The following is a 23,570-nucleotide window of genomic DNA, read 5'->3' as shown; positions in this document are numbered from 1 at the left end:
TTCAGAACTGGGGTGAGGTGGGGGAAGGGGAAATGAGGAAACTGGTGAAGTCCACATTGATGCCCTGGGGTTGAAGTGTTCCGTGGCCCAACATTTCAACTCCCCCTCCCACTCTGCTGAGGACATGGAGGTCCTGGGCTTCCTTCACCGCCCCTCCCTCACCACCAGACGCCTGGAGGAAGAACGCCTCATCTTCCGCCTTGGAACACTTCAACCCCAGGGCATCAATGTGGACTTCACCAGTTTCCTCATTTCCCCTTCCCCCACCTCACCCCAGTTCCAAATTTCCAGCTCAGCACTGTCCCCATGACCTGTCTACCTGCCTATCTTCTTTACCACCCATCCACTCCACTCTCTGTCCTATCACCTTCATCCCCACCCCCATCCACCCATTATACTCTTTGCTACCTTCCCCCACCCTCCTCCCAGACCTATCACCTTCATCCCCTCCCCCACTCACCTATTGTACTCTATGCTACTTTCTCCCCACCCCCACCCTTCTCTCATTTATCTCTCCACCCTGCAGGCACTCTGCCTGTATTCCTGGTGAAGGGCTTTTGCCCGAAACGCTGATTTTCCTGCTCCCCGGTTGCTGCTTGAACTATTGCGCCTTTCCAGCACCACTAATCCAGAACCTTGAAAGCAGTTGGACAGGTCACTAAGGTGGTTCAGAAAGGTTTATTAGAGATTGGACCGAGATGTTATTACACACTTTTGGAGCAAATGGGATTTGAACTCCAAAGTAGGAATACTACAACTGTACCACACAAGACCCTAAAACGAATGGGATACTTGTCTTTATTAGTCAACACATTAAATGCAACAGTAGGGTGGCTATGATGGAGCTGTGTAAAATGTTAGTTAGACCACAGCTGAAGTACTTTGTGCGGTTCTGATCTCCACCCTATAGGAGGGAAATACTGCACTGGAGGGAAAGCAGAGGAGATTCACCGGGATACGGCTTGGGATGGATGGACTTAACTATATAATGTAGAGAACATAGAACGGTACAACACAGGAACAGGCCTAAGGGCCACTGTATCTCTGCTGACCATAATGGCAATCTAAACCAATCCCTCTGCCTGCACATGGTCCATATCTCTCTATTCCTAGTCTGTTCATGTGTCTGTCTAAATACCTCTTAAATGTTGCTTCTAATACCTGCCTCGGCAGCACATTCTAGGCATCTATTACCCTCTGTGGAAAAAACTAGCATCTCACATCTCCTTTAAACTTTCTCCATCTCACCTGAACCCTATGCCCCATAGTATTTGACATTTCTACTCTGGGAGAGAGAGACTCCAACTATCCACCCTATCCATGCCCCTCATAATTTGATATACATTTATCCAGTCAGCCCTCAGTCTCTGAAGCTCTAGCTAAAACAATCCAAGATCGTTCAACCTCTCCCTATAGCTAATTCATTTCAGGCAATATCCTGTTGCACCCTCTCCAAAGCCTCCACACCCTTCCTATAGTGTGGGGGCCAGAACTGCACATAGTTCTCCAAATATGGCCTGGCTAAAGTCTTATACAGCTGCATTGTGACTTGCCAATTTTGATACTCTGTCCCACCTGATAAAGGCAAAATGCTGTATGCTTTCTTTACCACCTTATCCACTTACGTTGCCACTGAAAGGGAACTATGGACTTGCACACCGAGAGCCCTCTGTGCATGAGTGTTCTTAAGGGTTCTGCCATTTACAGTATACTTTCCTCTTGGCATTTAACCTTCCAAAATATATCACGACACATTTGTCTCTGGATTAAATTCCAAGTGCCATTTTTCTGCCCAACTTTCCAACTGATCTGTATTGTGCTGTATCTTTTGGCAACCTTTGCACTATCCACAACTCCACCAATTGTTGTGTCATCTACAAACTTACTAATCAGACTACCTACATTTTCATCTGAACCATTTATATCAATTACAAACAACAGAGGTCCCAGTACTGATCCTTGCGGAACATCATTGGTCACAGACCTCCAGTGAGAAAAACATCTCCACAACTACTGTTTGTCTTCTGTAGCTAAGCCAGTTTTGTCTCCAATTCATTGTGGATCCCGTGTGACCAGGCACCAGCCTGTCATGAGAGACCTTGTTGAAAGCTTTAGTAAAGTCCATGCGGGCTACATTCATTGCTGTACACTCATCAATCATCTTTGTCACTTCTTAAAAAACTAAAATTTGTGACACAAATCCTCCCACGCACAAAGCCACACTGACTGTGTCCGAAATGTTGAATCTCCTGCTCCTTGGATGTGGCCTGACCTGCTGTACTTTTCCAGCACCACACTTTTTGACTCTGACTTTCCAGCATCTGCAGTCCTCACTTTCTCCTATCCTTAATAAGTCCAGCCTCCAGACGTGAGTCAATCCTGTCCCTGAGAACCTCCTCCAATAATTTCACAACCACTGATGTGAGGCTCACCAGCCTACAATTTCCCGTTTCATGCCTGTTGCCTTTCTTAAACAGTGGAACAACATTAGCTATTCTGTAGTCTTCTGGAACCTTGCCTGTGGTTAAAGAGGATTCAAATATCTCAGTCAATGTCCCAAAAGTTTGTTCGCTTGCCCCCTTCAGTATCCTGGGATAGATCCCATCAGGCCCTGGAGACTTATCTGCATTAATGTTTTTCAAGACTCCCAACATTTCCTCATTCTTAATATTGACACAGTGTAGAGTATCAACATAGCCCCTTCCGAATCTTACCATCATCCATGACTTGAAGTACATAGTGTTAAAGGTTTAGATGGAGAGGAATTTGTTAAGTGCGTACAAGACAATTTTCTGATTCAGTATGTGGATGTACCTACGAGAGAAGGTGCAAAACCTGACCTACTCTTTGGAAATAAGGCAGGGCAGGTGACTGAAGTGTCAGTGGGGGAGCACTTTGGGGACAGCGACCATAATTCTATTCGATTTAAAATAATGATGGAAAAGGATAGACACGATCTAAAAGTTGAAGTTCTAAATTGGAGAAAGGCCAATTTTGATGGTATTGGACAAGAACTTTTAAAAACTGTAGCAAATCAGTCTAATGGAGATGTTTACGACCCCTCTGAAAAAAACCAAGGACACAGTATCCTTGAGAAAAGGAGCAGCTTTTAGAAAAAACAAACCAGCTTTGTGACAGCTTGAAACACATTAGCACAAAGACAAATGCTGGAAAGTGGGATTTGTATAGATCAGTGCTTGACCAGTATGGACTCAATGGGCCAAAGGTTCTTTCTCTGAGCTGTTCAAGTCTTTGATTTTTATTGTTGCATGTACCTAGGTACAGTGAAACGTTTTGTTTTGCATGCAGTACAGGCAGATCATCACATACGAAGATCATTGGGTGATTCAACAGAGTGAGGAATACAATGTTTCAGCTGCAAAGATGGTGCACTAAAAGCAAGGTCAACACTAAATTTGAAATTGGAGAGATCCTTTCAGAAGTCTAATAACAGCGTGGAGAGAAGCTGTTCTTGAAACTGCTGCTACATGTATTTATGACTGTGAGGTTGGCTCTTAACTGGATTGGCTGAGCAAAAGAGTAAATTTGGCAACAAATGCCGGTTTTGCATGTGATGACCACATATCGGGGAAAATTAAAGAAAATAAAGCAATAAATTATTCAATCAATCAATCAATACGTGCAAAAACGCACGTATGTTGTATTTACAACTGCAATAAAACTTGGGAAATCAAAGATTACAATTTGGGTCAAAGCATGAAGTTTAAAGAAAACGCTGGTGCAGTGATTATTGGGGAGCAGTGTTGTGTAAACTGAGACAGGGTATGGTTTCTCCAAACCCCGGTGGGGAGGGGATTCAGTATAGAGAGACAGAGTTGGTCCTCCCCTTGTCGCTTTTGTGGGTTACATTGGCTGCGTTGCCCTAGATTTGGAAGAGCAGTCCAGTCCCACAGGAACTTCGGCAGAGACAAGTAGGCGCTATATCATTGCAGCTCAAGGCGGCTACTCCAGTGAGAAAGGGGAGGGGGCAGCGCGAGGGAGGAGGAGAGAATTTGGAGCGGAGATTTCGGAGTTTGAATAAAAACGGAGAGGAAGGAGCGGTTGGGAGGAAACATCTTCAGAAGGTGAAGAGAGAGACGGAGGTAAATCTGGTGGTTGAGAAATCCCAGAGAGGAGGGGGGAGAGGGAAAGGGAGAGAGGAGGGGGGAGAGGGAGAGGGAGAAGGAGGGGGAGAGGGAGAGGGATACACAGATACAACCCTGGCCAGCACCAGAAAACTTGAGTAAGACACCAGGATAACACTGTCAGCTTTCTGTGAGTGAAAAGAGGCATTCTTCAAAGGGTTTAAGGAAAAAATACTGGCCCTGGGGAGAAATGTTTGAGACAGTAGTTCCACTCTGGAAATGACACTTGTGTGATCTTGCCATCCAGCTGCGTTGTTTCAATGGATCGGGAAGTTTTCAGTGAAATCACAATCAACATGGGGGGGGGGGGGGTGTTGATCCATTTGGTTGAGATCAAGATCTTATTAAAGATAAGTTCCAGGCTCTCAACATTGTTGATGCTAAATGGTTTTTGACAGTGAATAAGGACTAAAATACTTTTTCTATTTTTCCCCCCCCAAAACTTTCTTGCTTTTTGGGAATTCTATGTTAGTGGGCTTTGTACGATGTGACTGAAACGGTCTGGGACTATAACCTTTTTCCCACTTGGCCTCTTGTCAGTGAAAGGGATGGGTGGATGGATGAACTTTGAGTCACTTAATATCGGCGGGGGGGTGGTTGTAATTCGCCTATCTTTCACTTTCGCTGCATTTCCCACCTAAGGTAAAAGAAATACCTGGAGGAACTCAGCAGGTCTGGCAGGATTCGTGGAGAGAGAGTCAAGAGTCAATGTTTCCAGTCCAATGTGACTCAGTTTTTATAAGTGGGCTTTTTATTTTGTAAATGCAGAATTCCAGCAAATATCTTTTAAACACCAAAGAGAGATTCGGCCAAAAGACAAATGATTCACCTTCAATAGCAGTAATGAAATGTCATTTGTCAAACCCAGTCTTTCAGCAGTGAACAGATAGCTGTTAGATTATCAGCTCCTGCTTGTTCTGAACAAACTGCTCACCTTGTGGGCCACACTAATAGGTGCTCTTTTTCTCTCCCTTCAGAGTTTCGATCTTTCTCCGTTGACCTGTTAGTTTGAAACAATGAGTTTGAAAAACAAATTAATGCACGAGGTGCACGCTGACACTCCGATGAAGGCAACATCAAAAGTCTCAATTGTGGGTGCTGGACAGGTCGGCATGTCGTGTGCGATTTCCATTCTACAGCAGGTAAATGGTCTGACATTACTCCGTGAAGCACTTTGCCTCAACAATCACTACACCAGTGCTTCTTTGTAGACTTCGTACTTTCAGCAACATTCAAATTGAAAATAAAGTCGGTGGACTTTGATTTTCCAGGTCTATTGCTGTTGTAAATACAACTTATGTGCCTTAATTTATTGGGGTTTCTTTTCTTCAATCTTTCACCAAAATGTTGGTCATGTTTTAAATGTGGTGCCTGTTTTACTTCCCAGTGATATACAGTTTGTTCCATCGTGGCAGCTTAACCCTGGAATTTAAAAATAAATCATTAGTAATGGTGACATTGAATTTGCCAGATATCATAAACACCATCTATTTCCCTTGTGTCCTTTTTGGGGAGGAAATCTGCCATCCTTACCTGGTCTGGCCTACAATGTGACTCTCGACTCACAGAAATGGATCGACTGTTAACTGCTGTCTGAAATGTTTTTGAAAGGCACTCATTTCTGTTCAAGGCAGGTGGTGCATTTCCACATATCTCAATGCTAATTGGGAAATATAAAAAAAAGACTTGCATTTATAGATTTGGTGTGATGTGCCAAAATGCTTCTGCCAATCGCTGTAAATACTGCAATGTTTGTGAAGGTTTGTAGCTCAGGTTGAGGTTGGAGGTCGCCACTGATGATGTTACCTAGCCAGGTAATGAAACGTCTGGATATCAAACCTACAGCTCAGCGAGCAGACCTACACCCTAAAGCTGTAAATACTTTTGAAATGCAGCAACTGTTGCCAAGTGAGAAAAGGTTGTACTCCATTTGTACACAGCAAGCTGATATAGACAGCACTAAGATGAGTGCATAACTGCAATGGATTATTTTTTCAGTTCACGGGAAGTGGGTGTCTCTGGTAAGGCTGGCATTTGACACCTATCTCTAAATCACCTTGAACTGAGGGGCTTCCTTGGCCATTTCAGAAGGCAGGAGTCAACCACACTGTTGCAGGTCTGGACTTGTATGTAGGCCAGACCAGGTAAGGACAGCAGATTTCCTTCCCCAAAGTATATTAGTGAATCAAATGGGCTTTTGGGATAATCCGTAATAGCTTCATGATCACAAACATTTGAGATGAGCTTCATGTTCCATGTTTTAAGAACTACTGTGTTTGGATTTGAACCCACATCCCCAGGACATTAGCTTGGGCCTCTGAATTACTAGGGCAGTGACATTTGCACCACACCACCAACTCCCCTACGTGGACAGTGCTGCAAAGTCAATACTTTTCATCCACTCAGTTAAAAACAGCAACAGCCTTCAGCAGGCAGACCTACAGACACTTTAAACAATACAGCCTTATGGTCTAAATGATAAACAAGAGTAGTATCACCAATGTTGCATGGACTTGATAGGCTGCATGGCCTCCTGTGTTGTCATGACTACACGAATATATATTTAACATACAGCAAGAATGTTGAACACTGTTTGAATCAGCATTTTCCAAATGTGAAGCCTGTTTTTGTTTTGCTTCCTGTAGCATATCGCTGATGAGCTGGCTCTAGTTGATAGAGTGGCAGACAAACTGAGGGGTGAAGCTCTGGATTTGCTACATGGTAGCCTCTTTCTAAAATCCAAAATTTCAGCAGACACAGGTCAGTGATGGAGCATGGAATTTATTTGACGTTGAATTTGTGTGAAAATATAATTTTACTTCTTTTGCATTTTAATTGCATCTTTGGCTCAGAAATTGCTCATCAAACATCCCCGCCAACTGAATATGATACAAATCTTCTTTTGACATGCATTTCCTGCCAGCCTGTTGTGTCATGTGTTTTTATGCCCACATTTATATTGGAAACTGGAACATAGGAACAGGTGTAGAATAGATAATGGATGACTGAGTCAACATGGCGTTCAACTGTAAAAAATGTCTTTACAGGAAAAATATAACCATAGTATCTAAAAATATCACAAATTGCCTAGCAACAATTGAGGCCATGGGATGGATGTCTTTTTTCCACTCATTCAATCACTCAGGTGATTTGTCACCATGCCAACTATTGAGTCTGTTCCATCATTCAGTGAGTCCGTGGCTGGTCTGTGGCCTAACTCCATATGCAGAGGATCCTCAATGATCCAGCATTTGATTAACCGAACTTCGGGTGATCCGAACAAAATTGCAAGGTCCTGATGCGTGGCTAACTATGTTATCAGGCATCGATTATCAGACATTCAGTTAACTGAACGCAATACTCCCCCGCCCGTGTCCTTTGGATAATCGAGGTTCCCCTGTACCTCCTTTAGCCCATAACTGTTGATAGCTTTTGGTTAACAAAAATCTACCTATCTCAGATTTAGACTTAACAACTGATCCAGTATCCAGTGCCATTGTGGAAGAGAGTTCCAAATCTCTACCAGCCTTTGTGTGTAGAAGTGCTTCCTAATATCTCTCCTGAATGGTCTTGCTCTAATACTCGGACTGAGATCCTGCTCATATAAATTTGTCATCTTCTGTTACAGTGACTATGGTGCACTATTTCCCCTCCCCCCACCTCCATCAAATTGGCCTGAGTCGACCACTGCATCCGCCCATCTAGTTTTGAAGCAGTCCCTTTTGTTTTCTTCAAATTCAAATGGACAGCTTCCCATCTTGCACTTTAAATAACATATGCTCATCAAAGCCTCCTATTGCTGTTGGTATTGTACACCCTCCCATCTTCCATTCACATGTCACCCTGTGCTCACTGACCAGCAGAAGGCTGGAGGAATGGTGACAAATAGTGAACTGCTGATGGTAGCAGCCCATTTCGTTTGCTGTTTTGGGACATGTTTTGCATTTTGGTTCACTTTCTGTTGATAAGTGAAGCAAATTTCTGCTCCATTGCAAGTCAGTAAATGTTTTGGTGACACCATCAGCCAGAATAACATTGCAGGATGCAAAATTCTGTAAAATCATTAAATTCACTCACAGGATGTTGACAGCTCTGGCTAAGACAGCATTTATTGCCCATTCCTAATGGCCCAGAGGGCAGTTAAGAGTCAACCACATAGGCCAGACCAGGTAAAGACAGCAGATTCCCTTTCCTCATGGACTTAAATGAACCAAATGGGTTTTTCCAACAATTAATTTGACTCTTACTTCCAGATTTTTTTTCCATTGAATTCAATTCCACCGTCTGTCATTATGGGATTTGAACCTGGGTTCCCAGACATGAGCTGAGTTTCTGAATTAATAGTCTAGCGTTAATGCCACAAAGCCATTGCCTTCCCTCTATTATGTACACTGAGTTCTTCTTAATATCTGTTCCAAGCCCTGTTGTCAGGAAGTTAACTTGTGTTATTCCCACAAGGTTAGATCAAAGTTTGATAAAAGGAAGGAATGTGAGTCAGCCCTGAAGAAGGGTTACACCTGAAACCTGATGGCTTGCTGTGTTCTTCCAGCCCCCTGCTTGCCTACTCTAGATAAGGCTGGAAGGGCTGAGTGGTCTACTTCTGCTCCTATTTCAAATGTGCTTTTGTTTTCTATTAATTTAATTTAAAGTAATATCTGGGTTAACATTTACATGAAACATTTTATGTGCCACAGGTTTTCCTCGATATTCTTTCAATGCCAGAGCTGAAGTTTTGATATCCCACCTTGTTAAAACTCAGGACCAGTCTTATCGTGTTCTCCTGCGCTGTCTCCTGTGGTTTGCTTGTTTTTGTCAAAGCAACTGAGAATTGGCGAGCCCTGAATCCACCTCTGGAGATTTCTCCAACTATATGCTTAAGCAATGTATTTACTACTTCCATTGGTTTCAGGTGCAGTTATGAATCAACCATCACTCCCAAGTCCCTGCGCAAGACTATCTCTATCCAATTCAATAGTTGGCACAGTGACAAATCACCTGGATGATTGAATGAGTGGAAAAAAAGACTTTTATTCCATGGCCTGAATTGTTGCTAGACAATTTGTGATATTTTTAGGTGCTGTGGTTATATTTTTCCTGTTAAGACTTTTTTTTATAGTTGAAAATGATGTTGACTCAGTCATCCATTATCTATCTTTATTATTTCTGTAATATCATTACCTGCTGTGGACTTTCCTGATACAATGTTTGAATATTCTGTTATAGAGTTTTCTCTTGATTAATGGGGCGTGACTTTCGCTGGGACCTTAAAAACGGAATGGGAACTGGGAGAAGGGATGAAATCCCCTCGGGAAAGGTGTGACAAAACTATTATTTCTGAAGCTGCTCAAAGGAAAAATTCCAAAATTGGGTGGCATGGTGGCTCACTGGATGGCACTGCTACCTCACAGCGCCAGGGACCTGGGTTCGATTCTCAGCTTGGGTGACTGTCTGTGTGGAGTTTGTATGTTCTCCCCGTGTCTGCGTGGGTTTTCTCCGAGTGCTCCAGTTACCTCCCACAATCCAAAGATGTGCAGGTTAGGTGAATTGGCTATGATCAATTGTCCATAGTCAGGGGTAAATATAGGGTGGGGAAGTGGGTCTGGGTGGGTTACTCTTTGGAGGGTCGGTGTGGACTTGTTGGGCTGAAGGGTCTGTTTCCACACTGTAGTTAATCTAACCTGAAAGCACAGAGAAAAGTGTGTTCATTGTTGATAATGTTTTGTTGAACAATGTATTCACACAGTGATCAAGCTGTGAAATATAATATAGTAAGCAGCAGTTCTGTGCTGTAACTCTAGTCATGGAGTTACACAGAACAAAACCTTTCAGTTCAATTCCTCTACGCTGACCAGACATCCTAATCTGTCCTAGTCCCATTTGCCAGCATTTAACCCATATCCCTCTAAACACATCCAGACACCTTTTAAATGTTTTAACTCTAGTCATGGAGTTACACAGAACAAAACCTTTCAGTTCAATTCCTCTACGCTGACCAGACATCCTAATCTGTCCTAGTCCCATTTGCCAGCATTTAACCCATATCCCTCTAAACACATCCAGACACCTTTTACAGGCCTGTTAGTCTTACTTCTGTGGTAGGCAAAGTAATGGAAAGGGTACTGAGGGATAGGATTTATGAGTATCTGGAAAGACACTGCTTGATTAGGGACAGCCAGCACGGATTTGTGAAGGGTAGGTCTTGCCTTACAAGTCTTATTGAATTCTTCGAGGAGGTGACCAAGCATGTGGATGAGGGTAGAGCAGTGGATGTAGTGTACATGGATTTTAGTAAGGCATTTGATAAGGTTCCCCATGGTAGGCTTATGCGGAAAGTCAGGAGGCATGGGATAGAGGGAAATTTGGCCAATTGGATAGAAAACTGGCTAACCGGTCGAAGGCAGAGAGTGGTGGTAGATGGTAAATATTCAGCCTGGAGCCCAGTTACAAGTGGAGTTCCGCAGGGATCAGTTCTGGGTCCTCTGCTGTTTGTAATTTTTATTAATGACTTAGATGAGGGAGTCGAAGGGTGGGTCAGTAAATTTGCAGATGATACGAAGATAGGTGGAGTTGTGGACAGTGAGGAGGGCTGTTGTCGGCTGCAGAGGGACTTAGATATGATGCAGAGCTGGGCTGAGGAGTGGCAGATGGAGTTCAACCCTGCCAAGTGTGAGGTTGTCCATTTTGGAAGAACAAATAAGAATACGGAATACAGGGTTAATGGTAGGGTTCTTAGTCAGGTGGAGGAACAGAGGGATCTTGGGGTCTATGTACATAGATCTTTGAAGGTTGCCACTCAGGTGGATAGAGTTTGTAAGAAGGCCTATGGAGTATTATCGTTCATTAGCAGAGGGATTGAATTCAAGAGTCGTGAAGTGATGTTGCAGCTGTACAGGACTTTGGTTAGGCCACAGTTGGAGTACTGTGTGCAGTTCTGGTCGCCTCACTTTAGGAAAGATGTGGAAGCTTTGGAGAGGGTGCAGAGAAGATTTACCAGGATGTTGCCTGGAATGGAGAGGAAGTCGTACGAGGATAGGTTGAGAGTTCTCGGCCTTTTCTCGTTGGAACGGCGAAGGATGAGGGGTGACTTGATAGAGGTTTATAAGATGATCAGAGGAATAGATAGAGTAGACAGTCAGAAACTTTTTCCCCGGGTACAACAGAGTGTTACAAGGGGACATAAATTTAAGGTGAAGGGTGGAAGGTATAGGGGAGATGTCAGGGGTGGGTTCTTTACCCAGAGAGTGGTGGGGGCATGGAATGCGCTGCCCGTGGGAGTGGTAGAGTCGGAATCATTGGCTACCTTTAAGTGGCATTTGGATAGGTACATGGATGGGTACTTAGTCTAGGTTCGAAGTTCGGCACAACATCGTGGGCCGAAGGGCCTGTTCTGTGCTGTATTGTTCTATGTTCTATGTTGTCATGGTACCAGCCTCAACCACATCCTCTGGCAGCTTATTCCACACACGCAACACCCTTTGCTTTAAAAAAGTTACCCCTCAGGTCCTTTTTAAATCTTTCCCCTCTCATCTTAAACCTGTGCCTTCTAGTTTTGGACTCTGCTATCTTAGGATAAAGACCTTGGTTGTTCAGCCTAACCATGCCCTTCTCAATCTTCTAAACCTTTATAAAATCACCCCTCAGCCTTCGACGCTCCAGGGAAGAAAGCTCCAGCTTATCCAGCCTCTCATAGAATATAGAACAATACAGTGGAGTTCAGGCCCTTCGGCCCTTGATGTTGCACCGACCTGTGGATCCAATCTGAAGCTCATCTAACCTACACTATTCCATTCTCATCCAAATGCCAATCCAATGGCTATTTAAATGCCCTTAAAGTTGGTGAATCTACTACTGTTGCAGGCAGTGCTTTCCATGCCCCAACTGCTCTCTGAGTAAAGAAGCTACCTTTGACATCTGTCCTATATCTATCACCCCTCAATTGAAAGCTACATCCCCTTGTGCTAGCCATCACCATCTGAGGAAAAAGGCTCTCACTGTCCACCCTATCTAACTCTCTGATTATCTTGTATGTCTCAATTAAGTCATCTCTCAACCTTCTTCTCTGTAACAAAAACAGCCTCAAGTCCCCCAGCCTTTCCTCATAAGACCTTCCCTCCATACCAGGCAACATCTGAGTAAATCTCCTTTGAACCTTTTCCAAAGCTTCCCCATTCTTCCTGTAATGCAGTGACCAGAACTGTACACAGTACTCCAGGTGTGGTTGCACCAGAGTTTTGTACAGCTGCAGCATGACCTTGTGGCTCCGAAACTCAATCCTTCTACCAATAAAAGCTAACACACCGGATGCCTTCTCAACAACATGATCCACTTTCAGGGATCCTTTCCCCTAGTCTCTGGACCTTTTCGGAGGCCTATTTAAAACTCCCAACAGAGTGACCTCTCCTTTTCCTGTTTCTAACCTGAGCCCATACTAGCTCAGTAGACGAGTCCTCATCAAATTCCTTTCTGCCACAGTAATACTGTCCTTGACTAACAATGCCACACCTCCTCCTCTTTTACCACCTTCCTTGTTCTTACTGAACCATCTAAATCCCGGAACCTACAATAACCATTCCTGTCCCTACTCTACCCATGTCTCTGAAATGGCCCCAATATCTAAGTCCCAGGTATAAACCCATGATGCAAGTTCACCCACCTTATTCCAGATGTCCCTGGTGTTGAAGTAGACACATTTCAAACCTGGCTGCCAGTACACTCCTGCGACCTTGAAACCTTATTCATGACCTCTCTACTCTCAACCTCCTGGACACTGGAGCTATAATTCAGGTTCCCATCCCCTGTTGAATTAGTTTAAATCCTCCCAAAGAGCATTAGCAAACGTCCCCATCCAGAACATTGGTACCCCTCTGGTTCAGGTGTAGACCATCCTGTTTGTAGAGATCCCACCTACCCCAGAATGAGCCCCAATTATCCAGGTATCTGAATCCCTCCCTCCTGCACCATCCCTGTTGCCACATGTTCAGCTCCTCTCTCTCCCTATTCCTTGCCTCGCAAGCACATGGCACGGGTAACAAACCAGAGATGAAAACTCAGTTTGTTCTCACTCTCCTTATAACTCAAACACTCCAATCCTGGCAACATCCTTGTAAATCTTTTTTGCACCCTTTCAAGTTGAACAACATCTTTCCTGCTCCTTTGAACAATATTGGAAGTGTGTATTTTACAAAACGATTTGGTGGTGTGGTATTGCAAGGAGCAGGTGTGGATTTGAACTGTCACATTCATTCATGTTATTTATAATGGAATATTTGGGGAAAGGAGTCAGTGCAATCCAAGTCTTTTTCTTTAGTTTTGAAAACAGCTATTTTTTAATCTGAATGTCTGTCTCTTACATTGACCATCGTGCAGACTTTCTGGTTACGGAAGATTCCAAGATCTGCATCATCTGTGCTGGTGTAAGACAGGCAGTAGGGGAAGTCAAAAGGAGACAGCTGCAGAAAAATGTAGCTACCTACAAGGAGATCATCCCTCAGCTGGTTAAGCACAGTCCAAATGCTGTTTTGCTAATTGTTACTAATCCAGGTAAAGTTTAAAATGATTAAAAGATATGTCTGTAGCTGTATATGTGACACCCTGGAAAGTTAACCCACAGAACTGAATAATATTGTGCAGAGTACAGTGGGTTCTGAAAATCTGGAATAAAAACAGAAATTGTTGGAGAAATTCAGTAGATGTGGCAGTGTCTGGAGAGAGAAAAACAGAGTTAATAAAACATAGAACATTACAGCGCAGTACAGGCCCTTCGGCCCTCGATGTTGCGCCGACCTGTCAAACCAATCTGAAGCCCATCTAACCTGCACTATTCCATTCTCATCCATATGTCTACCCAATGGCCATTTAAATGCCCTTAAAGTTGGCGAGTCTACTACTGTTGCAAGGCAGGCCATTCCATGCCCCTACTAATCTCTGAGTAAAGAAAGTACCTCTGACATCTGTCCTATACCTACCACCCCTCAATTTAAAGCTATGTCCTCTCATGCTAGCCATCACCATCCAAGAAAAAGGCTCTCCCTGTCCACCCTATCTGACCCTCTGATTATCTTGTATATCTCAATTAAATCACCTCTCAACCTTCTCTCTAACGAAAACAACCTCCGGTCCCTCAGTCTTTCCTCGTAAGCCCTCCCCTCTCTACCCGGCAAATTCCAAGTAAATCTCCTCTGAACCCTTTCCAAAGCTTTCGCATCCTTCCTATAATGCGGTGACCAGAACTGTACACAATACTCCAAGTGTAGCCGCACCAGGGTTTTGTACAGTGGCAGCATGACCTCATAGCTTCGAAACTCAGTCCCTCTACCAATAAACGGAAATTGCTTTTGTTACATACTCTGTCATTAACTACCCTCCTGCTATGATCCCATTAATAGCAATTGTAATGAAGAGCAAAAACATTAAATCGTTTGTGATACTTTTTGAAGAAAAAGCACTGCCTCAGAAAGAAGGTCTTGTGATGCAGGGGGTAATGTCCCTACCTCTGGACCAGAAGATCCAGGTTCAGATCCCACATCAGGACTTGATGGTTGTGTCATATCACTAGCAACAAGTTTAGTTGTCAGTCTGAATCTTGCTGATATCAAGTGGTAAGAGTGAGAGAGGTCCTTTTGGCTTGCTAGCACATTTCCTTCCTCCAGCTTCTTTCAGAGGAGGCACAAAGCGATTGAAATACTAACTGCAAAATCTCTTACTTACTGCTTAAGAGTAGCAGCTTACAGCAACTGAGAGGAGAAAATAACTGGTTTTCTTCAGGCTTCCGATATTCTTATTGTAGACAGGGAGAGACGCTGTCTGACCTCCCAGAGGATCTGAAGGCTTCTCGATAAAGCTGTTGGGGACCAATCAAACCATTGTTGTCAGGCTGATGACCTTTGGGATTGATAACTGGTCACAATCACTTAAACCGATCTTGTTCATATCCACCTGTCACTTTCATATACCCCCTAGTGCTGGGACCATTGCAGCAGTGTTTTATAGAGCTTGAACAAAGCAGCAGTGTAAACATCACACACGTTGAGTGTAAGTAATCAAAGTCAGCAATTTCTTCCATAGTCCTTGGTTTTACAACAGTCTTTGTTTTGCCATTTTAGCCCATAACCAAATATACAGAAAATGAAATGATATTCTTTACACCACACCATTTATAATGAAATCTCTACAGACCATGATCAAAGTCTGTCTGTCTCTTTCACTCATTATTAACATGTGCTACTAGTATTTAAATGTTTTTGTTTAGACAGTGAGAACATGAGATATTCAGCCAGAAAATGAAATCTTTCTCGCATGTTAACTTTTCAGTTTTATCTGGTTTACAATTACAGGAGAAGTTTTATTTTCTCTGGACTTTTGTTTTGCTTTCCAGTGGATATCATGACCTATGTCGCCTGGAAACTGAGTGGCTTCCCAAAGCACCGTGTGATTGGCACAGGCACAGACTTGGACACTGCTAGATTTCGCTTCTTATTGGGTGCAAAGCTGAGGATTAATCCAGTCAGTGTCCACGCCTACATCATTGGTGAACAAGGAGATGAAAGTGGTATGTAGTCACCAGCTGCTAGTTTGACAAAATATTCAGAAAGTGTGTGTGTGTAAGCCGAGTTCCACACTTTGTTCTAAATTATCAACGTAAATTGCATTTGTCTTGCACTATAGTTTGTTTGTTTAGTTTTCATACAAAGCGTTTCTGAAATATATGATTTGATATATTGCATAAACATCATTTCAAATTAAATTTTATTGTTAAGTAAACTCAAGTAATGGAGTACAGTGAAAAGTGTATAAAGTTGTCATTCTCTGGCACCATCTTAGATATTTTAAAAAAAAAGCTGAAATAAAAGAAACTGACCCAAAAGGAAAGGAAGATGTCCAGATCTTAAAGTCTTATCTCTGTAAAGGTAAACCTCAGGTCTCTGCCAGCTCCTGATGATGTAGGCACCCCGGCCTAGCCACGGCCTGGGGCCTTGGACAGCCTGAGGCCTGCTCCTCTATTGACGGGAGTAGCCTCGTATGCAGACCTCGTCCTAGTGTTGCTGGCACCTTAGTGCTGCCCCCTAGAGCATGCTCCTCGATCACAGGAGTTGCATCCATTACTGCTGCTGCTGCTCCCTAGAACATCATTTGTACCATTGTCACTTTTTACCCCAGGACTATCAGAGAATCTCTACGGTGCAGATCGAGGTCGCTTGGCCCATTGAGTCTATACTCACCCTCCAAAGAGCATCCCTGTAACCCCACCACCATGACTAATCCACCTAACCTGCACTGTGGAAGGAAACCGGATCACCTGGAGGAAACCCACGCAGACATAGGGAGAATGTGCAAACTCCACACAGGCAATCCCCTGAGGCTGGAATCAAACCCAAGTCCCTAGTGCCGTGAGGCAGCAGTGCTGTCACTCTAAAGGTCATTTATTGACCTGTGATCTCCATCAATTTCAGTCAGATGGACATAAGATCAAGAGAAATAGGAACAGGGATAGGCAGTTCAAGCCCTTGAGTCTGCTCTGCCATTTTTGATGAGACATTCTTCACATCCATTTTCCTGCCCTTTCCCTGTAACCCTTAATTCCCCGACTGATCAAGAATCTCTCTATCTTAGCCTTAAATATACACAAGGAATCTGTCCCCTCAGCTCTCTGTGGCAAGGAGTTCCAAAGACTCTCAACCCTCTTAGAGAAGAAATTCCTCCCCAAATCAGTCTTAAATTGGTGCCCCTTTATTCTGGGACTGTGCCCTCTGGCTCTAGAGTTTCCCATGAAGGGAAACATCCTCTTAGCATTTACCCTGTTAAGCCCCTTAACAATCCTCTATGTTTTAATAAGATCACCTCTCATGTTTCTAAACTCCAGTGAGTAGAGTCCCAACCTGTTCCGTGTTTGCTCATAAGACAATCCCTCCATCCTGTGGATCTTCCAAGTGAACCTTCTCTGAACTGCCTCCAATGAAATGAATTCTTTCCTTAAATAAGGGGACCAAAACTGCTCACAGTGCTCCAGATGTGGTCTCGCCACCACCTTACATCACCATCTTATACTCCAAACCCTCTGAAATACAGGCCAACATTCTTTAAGCCTTTGTGATTACCTGCTGCTCCTGTGTGTTAGCTTTCTGTGTTTTGTGCTCATAAGATGAAGACTCTTATCTCAATCAGTGGAAAGAAAATGGCACCTCCCAAGTTGCCAAGTCAAATCCTATCTCTTGTTGGGTGATCAAAATGTTCAACAATGGTGGTCAGGAGAAGGAGTTGGAAACTAGATTATTCCTCACTTGTTGGGGAATGTGTATTCTGAGATGGTAAAGGGTTTTTGTAGTGGGGCAAAGAAAATCAGATCAGAAAAATTCCAAACACACAAATATAAAGTGCAGCTGAAACAATTATATTGATATTCACCTGTAAAATAATTTAGATAATGATTGCCAGTTGCCTAATAAAATGAACAGCAAAACTCTAAAAGATGGAACATTCCTGAAAACTAATCTAACCGTCTTTCAGCTGCTTCATCAATGACCTTCCCATCATAAGGTCAGAAGTGGGGATGTTCACCAGAGATTGCACAAAGTTCAGCGCCATTCGCGATTCCTCAGATACTGAAGCAGTTCATGTCCAAATGCAGCAAGATCTGAACAAGATCCAGGTGTGGGCTGACAGGTGGCAAGTTAGATTCGTGCCATGCAGATGTTAGGCAATGACCATCTCCGACAAGAAATAATCTAAGCATCCTCCCCTTAATCCTCAAGGGCATTATCATTGCTGATCCCTCCACTATTTACAGCCACAGGGTCATGATTGACTATAAACTGAACTGAACAGCTATATAAATACTGCGGCTTGAAAGTAGTTCCTCTTTTGTCTCCCCAGTGTCTTGCTACCATTTACAAAACACAAGTCAGGAGTATAATAGAATACTCTTCACCTGTCTGGATGAGTGCAGCTCCAACAACACTCAAGCTTGATCCATTCAGGACTAGCCAGTCCACTTAATTGGGACCCTGTTAATGAGCTTCAACCTTTATCCCATTCACCCCCACCACACAATGTGTACCATCCACAAGATGCACTGCAATAACTCATTAAAGTTCCTTTAACAACACCTACCAAACTTGCATCATCTAGAAGCATAAGGGAAACGGAAACATGGGAATGCCATCACCTGCAATTTCCCCTTCAAACCAATCAGCAACCTGACTTGGAAATATATTAGCGTTCCTTCAGTGACACTGGGTCCAAATTCTTGATCTCTGTCTCTAACAACACAAACTGACTCCACACAGACGATAGCAGTTCAAGGTTGTGGCTCACCACTAACTAGAGGTGGGCCTCAGTGACTTGACTAGCCCAATATTTGTTGCCCACAACCTGTGAATGAATTAAAACAAAACTACTAAAGGTAAAATATCCCGAGAAATAATAAAGAGAAAACTTCATTTCACTTACTTTAAAAAGTGGATTTTTAGCATTAATATTTATGGGATAAGTCTTAGCCATGAGTGAATTTTTCGATCACTGGAAGAATGATCTTCTACATAAAACTACTTTGCTGATAAAAATGTAAGAAACTCTTCCAGATTATTCTAAAGGTCTGGTTTGTATTTAATTGCTGTTAACCTGAAGCCTTACTCTGGAACCTCAGGAAAATAGAAAACTTCTTAAACTTCTCCTTTTGAGGCCATTGCAACAGATGAGAAAGTAACGATTATATTCTTGTGCTCTTTGACTCCTGTTCTGGTAAGTAGGTGGCAGCGTACCTTTGGACCAGGAGGCCCAGGTTCAAGTCCCACCTGCTCCAGAGGTATGTGTAATAACGTCACGAAACAGGTTGATTAGAAAATAGATTAAATAAAATAAAAGTTAAAAGGATACTTGTGGCACAGTAGTAGTGTCCCTCCCCCTAAACTATGAGGCTAGGTTAGAACAAAGAACATTACAGCACAGGAACAGGCCCTTTGGCCCTCCAAGCCTGCATTGATCCAGATCCTCTATTTAAAGCTGTCGCCTATTTTCTAAGGATCTGTATCCCTCTGCTTCCAGCCCATTCATATATCTGTCTCGATACATCTTAAATGATGCTATCATGCCCGCCTCTACCATCTTCATTGGCAAAGTGTTCCAGGCACCCACCACCCTCTGCATAAAGAATGTTCCACGCATTTTGTGGTACGGCTGTACAGGACATTGGTTAGGCCACTTTTGGGACATTGTGTGCAATTCTAATCTCCTTCCTGTCGGAAAGATGTTGTGAAACGTGAAAAGGTTCAGACAAGATTTACAAGGATGTTGCCTGAGTTGGAAGATTTGAGCTATAGAGAGAGGTGAATAGGCTGGGGCTGTTTTCCCCAGAGCGTCGGAGGCTGAGGGGTGACTTTATAGAGGTTTATAGGATAAATAGACAAAGTCTCTTCCCTGGGGTGGTGGAGTCCAGAACTAGAGAGCATAGGTTTAGGTTGAGAGGGGAAAGATGTGAAAGAGACCTAAGGGGCAACATTTTCACCCAGAAGGTGGTACAATTGTGGAATGAGCTGCCAGAGGAAGTGGTGGAGGCTGGTATAATTGCAACATTTAAAAGACATTTGGATGGGTTTATGAATAGGAAGGGTTTGGAGGGATATGGGCCAAGTGCTGTCAGGTGGGACTAGATTGGGTTGGGATATCTAGTTGTTATGGACGAGTTGGACCAAAGGGTCTGTTTCTGTGTTGTACATCTCTATGACTCTATCTCCCTTTAACCTTTCCCTTTTCACCTTGAACTTGTGACCCCTAGTAAGTGAGCCCCCCACTCTGGGGGAAAAAGCTTCTTGCTATCCACCCTGTCAATACCTCTCATGATTGTGTAGACCTCAATCAGGTTCCCCCTTAACCTCCATCTATTTAATGAGAATAATCCTAATGTACTCCATCTCTCTTCGTAGCTAGCACTCTCCATACCAGGCAACATCCTGGTGAACCTCCTCTGCACCCTCTCCAAAACATCCACATCCTGTTGGTAATGTGGTGACAGAACAGTATGCAGTATTCCAAATGTGGCCGAACCAAAGTCCTCTACAACTGTAACATGACCTGCCAACTCTTCTACTCAGTACCCCATCCGATGAAGGAAAGCATGCTGTATGCCTTCTTGACCATTCTATCGACCTGCATTGCCATCTTCAGGATACAATGGACCTGATCACCCAGATCTCTCTGTACATTAATTTTCCTCAAGGCTTTTCAAGTTACAGTATAGTTCATTCTTGAATTGTATCTTCCAAAATGCAAATTCCAATCTCGCGTTTGCCCAGATTGAACTCCACCTGCCATCCCTCTGCCCAACTCTCCAATCTATCTATATTCTGTTGCATTCTCTGACAGCCCACTTCACAATCTGCTACTCCACCAATCTTAGTGCCATCTGCAAACTTGCTAATCAGACCACCTATACCTTCCTCCAGGTCATTTATGTATATCACAAAAAACAGTGGTCCCAATATGGACCCTTGTGGAACATTACTAGTCACAGTACTCCACTTTGCAAAGAAAACCAGTGGCAACCACTAAATGTTTGTGTCTATTGGGTATCTAACAAGCCTGATCTGTCTTTTTATTGAGTTCTTGGGGAAAACAGGCAGGTTCCTCATTTCAGGCCCCACTCATAGTCATAGAGATGTACAGCATGGAAACAGTCCAACCCGTCCATGCCGACCAGATACCCCAACCCAATCTAGTCCCACCTGCCAGCACCCGGCCCATATCCCTCCAAACCTCCCTATTCATAAACCCATCCAAATGCCTCTTAAATGTTGCAATTATACCAGTCTCCACCACAGGTTAATGTCTGAATACCAAATTGATGTTATCGTCGTAAGGAGTGGTACTCCAGTTACTTCACTTAAATTCAGCCTGTGGGATCAAATTAATACTCAATTCATAAATCCCTAGTTAGCTATCAGTCCAGAATATTGTGGACTGTGCTGGACCCCCATCTCCTGTAAGATGTAAAAGCCTGCAAAAGGTACAGAGGAGGTTTGTCAGGGTATGTCCAGGGATGACGAACTTCGATTATGAGAAAACAAACTGGAAAAGTTAGGATTATTCTCCTTGGAACAGAGAAGGTTAAAAGATGATCTAATGGAGATCTTAAAGAATGACCATAACTTTTGACAGGGTTCATAGAATAGTTGCTGTGCACAATAAGGCCATTCAGCCTATCATGCCTTCAAACAAGGATTGTTACATTGAACAATACAGCACAGGGACAGGCCCTTTGGCCCATGATGTTGTGCCGAAACCTAGTGCCAACTGCCTTGACTGTTTCCTATTGCCTTCCACAGTATTTCAAGCCAAATAATCATTGCATGCCCTTGAGAATGTCTCATTGGAAATGAGAAACTATTCCCTTTGCCTGATAGACGTTACCAGAGATTTCAAATGATGAGGTGGAAGTGGGTACTGCAGATCCTGGAGATGGGCTTTTGCCCAAAATATCGATTTTCCTGCATTTCAAATAATTAGCCAAGCTAATTGAGGAGAGCCGAGGAGAATTCAGGATCTGAAATATTCCAGCTTAAATGGAGGAGAAAGAGATTTTGGCTCATTTTGAGGATGGGGAACATATCGGGTAATGGACAGAAAGTGGGGATGTGGGAATGAGCACAACTGCTCAGATTAGGACAGGCACATACTGTGCTATAGGTTCCCTGGTTGTATGATTCATGTTTGACAGTGTTCTCATTACCTGGCCAGGATGCAGTGTGCTTTCCTTATAGTGCTGACCGTTCATCATTTTCAATTTACTTTGTAAGAGCACCATAGCAACAAACTCAAGAGCATTTAGTCTTCCAGGCTATTACTGCCAGGACAGTGGGAGGGATGTGTTTAAATGAAGGATAATCTTTTTTAGTGTTTATTTCTTGCCAGAAAGTGATGACCAGTGTTTTTCCTGATTGTACACGGTGCCATTTGGCCCTTTATAATTAAAAAGGCCAGCACTTTATTTAAGATTCCAGGTTTTCTGCTTTGTGAAGCACGAAACAAGTTAACGACAACTAACATTGTTTTTAACCTTTCTTCATGCAGTTGCTATTTGGAGCAGTGCAAATGTGGCTGGTGTCAACTTGGAGTCTTTGGATGAAAAGCTTGCAAGTGAACAGGGAGATCAGATCCATAAAAAGGTTATAGAAAGGTAAATGTTAAGGGGTTGAAGTAAATAAAAGAAAAACATGTACATTGGCAGAGAAGGTTATACATCAGTGCTGCACAAAACATCTGCTGGGGATCACCGACAAAATTCTCTGAAGGTGATGGGGAAAACAACTAACAATTCACACGAAACACTTGGGATCCCATCAGAGATACAGACTTAGCACTCAAAAGCAAAAAGGTTACACTGAGTATTTCTAAGTTAGTGGTCAGGTCTTAGTTGATGTAATTGTGCTCAGTTCTGAACACTGCCCTTTAGGAAACAGGTAAGGATGAGGAAACAGTTAATAAGAATGATAATGGGGATGGAGGAAGTCACTGCTGTGGAGAGATTACCGAAATGTGGTCAACTCTGCTTGGGACTAGAAAAGGAGTGCAGGTTGATTCAACAACCGTTTGAAATTATGAAGCATTTTGCCAGAATAAATAGGAAGAAACTTCCCGTCAACAGGTAACCAGAGAATAGATTAAAAAATATAAAGGAACCAATGTGAGGGCAGAGATCATAGAATCCCCACACGTAGAAGCAGGCCATTCAGCCCATTGAGTCTACACTGACCTTCCAAAGAAGGGCTCATGCCTGAAACGTCGATTCTGCTGCTCCTCGGATGCTGCCTGACCTGCTGCGCTTTTCCAGCAACACATTTTCAGTTCTGATTTCCAGCATCTGCAGTCCTCACTTTCCCCTAACCCTACACCTGTAACCCTGCATTTCCCCTGGCCAATCCACCTAGCCTGGATTTGTGGTGCTGGAAGAGCACAGCAGTTTAGGCAGCATCCGAAGAGCAGTAAAATCGACGTTTCGGGCAAAAGCCCTTCATCAGAACGAAACATCGATTTTACTGTTCCTTGGATGCTGCCTGAACTGCTGTGCTCTTCCAGCACCACTAATCCAGAATCTGGCTTCCAGCATCTGCAGTCATTGTTTCTACCTAATCCACCTAGCCTGCAGATGCCTAGATATTGTGGCAATTTAGCATGACCAGTCCACCTAACCTGCACAGCTTTGGACTGTGGGAGGAAACTAGAGCACTGAGGAAAACCAGACAGACTGTCACCCAAGGGTGGAATCAAACCCCAGTCCCTGGTGCTGTCAGGCAGCAGTGCTAATCATTGAGCCACAATGCTGCCCATGCGATTTTATTTTAGACAAGTGTTTTGCCTGAATGAGCAGAGGAAGAAAGTTCAATAGCAACTGCCAGTCTGAAAAGAAAAACAAATGCAGGGTTAAAGAGAAAGAGT

General features: G+C 43.4%; 1 protein-coding gene across 6 annotated transcripts in view; it reads left to right on the top strand.

The window, feature by feature from the left end:
- Positions 1 to 3,915: 3,915 nt before the first annotated feature.
- Positions 3,916 to 23,570, top strand: part of LOC122557617 (L-lactate dehydrogenase A chain-like) — a 33,458-nt gene continuing 13,803 nt past the window's right edge. The window contains exons 1-6 of one of the 6 annotated variants that reach the window (XM_087996260.1): positions 3,916 to 3,932; positions 5,123 to 5,287; positions 6,791 to 6,905; positions 13,512 to 13,685; positions 15,520 to 15,693; positions 22,206 to 22,311. In XM_087996260.1, the coding sequence (XP_087852386.1) occupies positions 5,162 to 5,287; positions 6,791 to 6,905; positions 13,512 to 13,685; positions 15,520 to 15,693; positions 22,206 to 22,311 (695 nt within the window). In that variant the 5' untranslated portion in view covers positions 3,916 to 3,932; positions 5,123 to 5,161. Of the gene's footprint in view, positions 3,933 to 3,965; positions 4,104 to 4,255; positions 4,276 to 4,862; positions 5,288 to 6,790; positions 6,906 to 13,511; positions 13,686 to 15,519; positions 15,694 to 22,205; positions 22,312 to 23,570 lie in introns of those variants that run through there. The other 5 variants (XM_087996258.1, XM_043705363.2, XM_087996259.1 and 2 more) reach the window with 5 other exon arrangements.

Source organism: Chiloscyllium plagiosum, unplaced genomic scaffold, assembly GCF_037043375.1.
Source record: "Chiloscyllium plagiosum isolate Xiang-an unplaced genomic scaffold, Cpla_swu_hap1 HiC_scaffold_18, whole genome shotgun sequence".
Taxonomy (NCBI): Eukaryota; Metazoa; Chordata; class Chondrichthyes; order Orectolobiformes; family Hemiscylliidae; genus Chiloscyllium; species Chiloscyllium plagiosum.
This window is presented reverse-complemented; position numbering and strand designations above follow the sequence as displayed.